Source organism: Nycticebus coucang, chromosome 14, assembly GCF_027406575.1.
Source record: "Nycticebus coucang isolate mNycCou1 chromosome 14, mNycCou1.pri, whole genome shotgun sequence".
In the NCBI taxonomy this organism is placed as follows: domain Eukaryota; kingdom Metazoa; phylum Chordata; class Mammalia; order Primates; family Lorisidae; genus Nycticebus; species Nycticebus coucang.
In genome coordinates this window covers 13,430,245-13,435,414 of record NC_069793.1, presented here as the reverse complement: position 1 = coordinate 13,435,414, position 5,170 = coordinate 13,430,245, and the positions used below count along the sequence as shown (strand labels likewise).

At 40.9% G+C, this 5,170-nt stretch overlaps 1 protein-coding gene across 1 annotated transcript; it reads left to right on the top strand.

Annotated features, from left to right (window-relative positions):
- The first annotated feature begins 1,011 nt into the window (after positions 1 to 1,011).
- LOC128564291 (olfactory receptor 4D10) lies at positions 1,012 to 2,027 on the top strand. Its single transcript, XM_053559786.1, has one exon. The coding sequence runs from the start codon at positions 1,062 to 1,064 to the stop codon at positions 2,025 to 2,027; it is 966 nt and encodes a 321-aa protein (XP_053415761.1). The 5' UTR covers positions 1,012 to 1,061.
- The last annotated feature ends 3,143 nt before the right edge of the window (positions 2,028 to 5,170 follow it).

The window sequence follows — 5,170 nt, the reverse complement described above, 5'->3', positions numbered from 1 at the left end:
AGCGGTGAAGCCATTGGGTCCTGGGTTTTTATTTGATAAAAGGATCTTTTTCTTACTTTTTCTCTCTTGTTATTTGTTGTTGGCTTACTCAGGTTTTAGATTTCTTCCTGGTTCAGTCTTGGTAGGAGGTATGTGTCTAGAAATTAACCTATTTCTTCTAGATTTTCCAATTTATTGGCAAATAGTCATCAGAATAGTCTCTGGTGATCCTTTGGATTTCTGCAGTATCAGCTGTAATGTCTCCTTTTTCATCTCTTATTTTATTTATTTGAATCTTCTCTCTTTTTTTCTTAGTCTGGCTAAAGATGTGTCATTTGGTCTTAAAAAAAAACTTTTGTTTCATTGATCTTTTGTATTGGAGGGGTTCAATTTCATTTATTTCTGCTCCAAACTTTATTATTTCTTTCCTTTAAAAACATTTTGTTAAAACAGACTATAGAAAAGATTTATTACATTGAGATTTTTTTTTTTTTTTAAGACACTGTCTCACTTTGTCACCCTCGGTAGAGTGGCATGGAGTCACAGCTCACAGCAACCTCCAGCTCCTGGGCTAGGGTGATTCTCTTGCCTCAGCCTCCCAAGTACCTAGGACTACAGGTGCCCTCCACAATGCCCAGCTATTTTTGCTGCCGTTGCCACTGGTGTTTTAGCTTGCCAGAACTGGGTTCAAACCCATCACCCTTGGTATATGGGGCCAGAACCCTACTCACTGAGCCACAAATGTTGCCCTACATTGGGACTTTCATACAAAACATAAAAAATAGAAACATGGTAATTAATATTTTGATAATATGATATATAAATGTCACTTAACACATTTTCTTTCCCAAAATAGCTTCTATAGGAAAAGAATTATTGAATGATTTTGAATGTGACAACTTGATTTGATCGCCAAACTGCAATCATAAAAATGTGGACAACTCAACAAATTGCAAACACTACAACCACATAGGAAACCTTCTGAATTGGATTCTAGGTGCTTAGGAGGACAATGAAATAAATATTCCGGTGCTTTCATGTGACATAGTTTCAAAGAAAAGAGCAAAAAGGAGGATGTCTCAATGGAGATGAAAAACTGCAGTGGGGTAACAGAATTTATTTTCCTTGGCTTATCCCAGAATCAAGGAGTAAGTTTGGCCTTATTTCTTCTCCTACTTTTGGTGTATGTGACGACTCTGCTGGGAAACCTCCTCATCATGGTCACTGTGACCTGTGAATCCCGCCTTCACACCCCCATGTATTTTTTGCTCCGTAATTTATCTGTTGCCGATATCTGCTTTTCCTCCATCACAGCTCCCAAGGTTCTGGTCGACCTTCTGTCTGGAAGAAAGACCATCTCCTTCAATGGTTGCTTCACTCAGATGTTCTTCTTCCACCTTATTGGAGGGGTGGATGTATTTTCTCTGTCAGTGATGGCATTAGATAGATACGTGGCCATCTCCAAGCCCTTACACTATGTGACCATCATGAGTAGAGGCCGTTGCATTGGGTTAATAGTGGCTGCCTGGGTGGGAGGCTTTGTCCACTCCATTGTGCAGATTTCCCTGTTGCTTCCCCTCCCATTCTGTGGACCCAATGTTCTTGACACTTTCTATTGTGATGTCCCTCAGGTCCTCAAACTCGCCTGTACAGACATTTTCATACTTGAACAGTTAATGATTTCCAACAATGGACTGCTCACCACACTATGGTTTTTTTTGCTCCTGGTGTCCTATATGGTAATATTGTCATTACTCAGATCTCACACAGGTGAGGGCAGAAAGAAAGCCATCTCCACCTGCACCTCCCACATCACGGTGGTGACCCTGCATTTCGTGCCCTGCATCTATGTCTACGCCCGGCCCTTCACTGCCCTCCCCACAGATAAGGCCATCTCTGTCACCTTCACTGTCATCTCCCCTCTGCTGAACCCCTTGATTTACACTCTGAGGAACCAGGAGATGAAATCGGCCATGAGAAGACTGCAGAGGAGACTTGTGCCCTCCGAAAGGAACACACTGATACTTCCTTCCTCTCACCATCTTTAAAAATGTTTGCCCAGAGTATAAATTCTACTTACTGATTTCTAGTTAATTTTTCTAAATCTAAAGATTCACATGACTTTTAAAATATTCTGAACTGCATGTCATAATAACAGAAAAAGATGGATTTTGTATCACAAAAAAAAGTACAGAAATAAAATTATTAGCAAGACACATCGCAAAATAACTTTAGAAAAAATAAAGGACATGGAATCAAAATACTCTCAGACATTGCCACTCCATCTCTGTACTGTTACCAGGAAGGGAGCTGAGACACAGATTAGAAACATAATGCAGATAGAGCACTGGGATTTCATAACATCTTTCATAAAATAATCACATACAAATTAAGTTTCTCCTCCAGTTCTCTAATATGAACCAAATTAAATAACTATCACCTGAAGATTTTTTTAATCTAAAGCTCACCCTCCAGTGTTTGAGAAAAGATGCCTGACAGCACAGTTTGAGCTGGACTATGGATATCACCAATTATGAGCTCTGTGACCTTGAGCAAAGTACTAGCCTGACCTTTCTTTGCATCCCAGGCCCATTGACCACCCCATTATTGCATTCCCTCAGTAGCCTGTGCTTAGCTCTAGTGTAGCACCCAGAACCCTGTTTCAAATTTCCTGTTTTCTCTCATATTCCCAGCACCTGGCACAAGTGGGAAACAGTAAATATTACCAAAAAGTTGTTGCATTAAAACAATGGATTTATAACGCCTCTCACTCATTTCTTCTACTCAAATCATTGGAGTGTATTAAAAAAATAAGCAGTACATTTTTATGTTTTGAAGATAGAACTCCCTAAAAATGATTGAAAACTATGAAATTTCTTCACCCTATACATATATATTCAAAAGGGCTGGAATAAAGTCAAAAACATTATTTAATATATCAGCTTGGTTATTAACACTAACCATTTCAGCTGCTTGAGAGAATGTTGTCCCCATTTCTGTCATATTAGTACAATGTGCAAACCGATTGCACCACTGGAACTCCATTGTCCCCATTTCTGAATGAAGATCTTAGATCTTAAAATTGTTACATTAGAAAAATGTTTAAGTTGTAAAACAAAACAAGATGTCAGTTCATAATTCAGATATGCAATGGCCCTGAGGTGAGGATGTGCCCAGAAAGCCCAAGAAACATCAAGGAGGCTTGATGTTTGTGACTGCATAGGAAAGAGCAAGCAAGAAAGTAGGAGCACTTGGCTGAGGTCAGAGATGATGAAGTTTTCATCACAGCATGTGTAGACCATTGCAAAATTTTTTACTTTGATGTTGAGCAAAATGAAAGCATTTGGATGGCTAGAAAAGCAGAACAATGGTACATATTTTGACAGGATTGCAAAGGATACTGTTGTGAATAGACTGAAAAGAGGCAAAGACAAATACATAGAGACTAATTAAGAACCTACTACATGCTGGATGCTGTGCTCAGTGGTTAGAGTGCTGCCCCCACCCCCTACACACACACACACACACACACACACACACAAGAATCTACTACAGTCGTTGAAGGAAAGAAATAATGAAGATATGACTTAGGGTAGTGATTTGAAAAACTGTAAAGGTCAAGGTAGAGGAACCCAGTGTGAGTTTCTGGACTACATGTGTACCTTCTGAGAATTTTCTCATCCAGGTTGGTTGTCAGCCCATGAAGAGCTCCTTTTCTGTTTTATCATTCATAATGAATGCAGAGTCTCAACTCTCAGGGAAGTGAAGCTTCACTCCCAACTCCATAAGTGTGAGCTATGAATAGTGATCTCCCAAAAGACCTCCCATTGGCCAAAGTTGGAGCAATCCAAACCACAAAATTACAAAATGTATTGTAGCTCAAAGAGAACAGTATTAAAAAAAAAGAAAAAAAGAAAAAAAAAACCTGGAGAAACTTGACAAAGACTGCCTCAGCCAGGCATTCAAAGTTGACATCAGTGATAAATCATGTCAATGGTCCAGACCTTTAGATATGATGTGACTGATAAGAACAGCACTTGACCTCTGTATTCTATCTCCTCCTTGTCTACCTACGGGAAAATCATCAGGCTAACCCAAGTTGAAGGACATTGCATAAAATACCTGACCAGGATTCCTCAACGGACCTTAAGGAGGCATGAGGACTAAATGTAAGATGGCATTCTGGATAGAATCTCAGAGCAGAAGAAGGACAATAAGTTAAAAACTAAGAAAATAAAAAAAAATGAACTTCACGTAATAATAATTTATCAATATATGGTTTCATGCGTTGTGACAAAGGTACAATGATAATATGCACAGGGAGATTGTATGTAGGATATATAGAATCTATCTGCAATATTCCTGCAACCTTTCTGTAAATCTAATCTAAATTAAAAGTTTAGAAATGAGAACATCACCATAGTAAAGGTGATGCTCCCATCCAGAGGCTCCCATCCAAAAGGAGAGTTAAAGGACAGAAATTTAGCAAGTAACCTGGTGGATTAGAGCTGCACCAAGAGAGAAGGTTGAAGAACGTACATCAACCCCGCTGAGGCAAGCTGCAATCCCAAGGATACAAACAAAAGGTACAAAATCCATCACCAAGCAGACAGAAGGCCCCTCCCCCATGAGAACAGCTCGGAGTGCCCCACAAACAAACAAGTAGAGTTCAAAGGTCCTCCCACTACACTCCACAGGAGAGACCCTCTAAAAACTGGACCTACCTCCCCTACTAGGGTGCCATGGCGTTCTCCTGCCAGGCATAAAACTGTATAAAATTGTATATATTCTCAACCTGCAACTCTGAGCTCCCAGCACTCCCCTCCACTCTCACTCTGAGGTATGGGGGCCTGTCCCCCAGGAGTCCAGATTCTTGGGTGATTTCTCGAGGGGTGTGTACAGGGCCTAAACTGTAGCTGGTCAATGCTGACTCTCCGGCACTGGAGTGAGGAGAGGATGGTCGGCTGAGAGGAAACCACACCAGAGTGGCGGTGTCCCGAGGCACAGAACAGCAGCCATCTTTTGGCAATAATAGGGCTCACTCCTAGATATTCCAAAGCCACACCCCCTGTCTCCCTGCGCAACAAAAGGAGGCCTGGCATCTACTCAGGTGGCAACCACCACAGAACAAATGTGGGACAGAAATGCAGGCCCTGTGAGTAAAGGGTTTGCCTGAGGCGGTAACGGCCAG

Excerpts from the sequence above, each read along its gene's own strand:
- LOC128564291 (XM_053559786.1), top strand. The coding sequence starts at position 1,062 with ATGGAGATGAAAAACTGCAGTGGGGTAACAGAATTTATTTTCCTTGGC.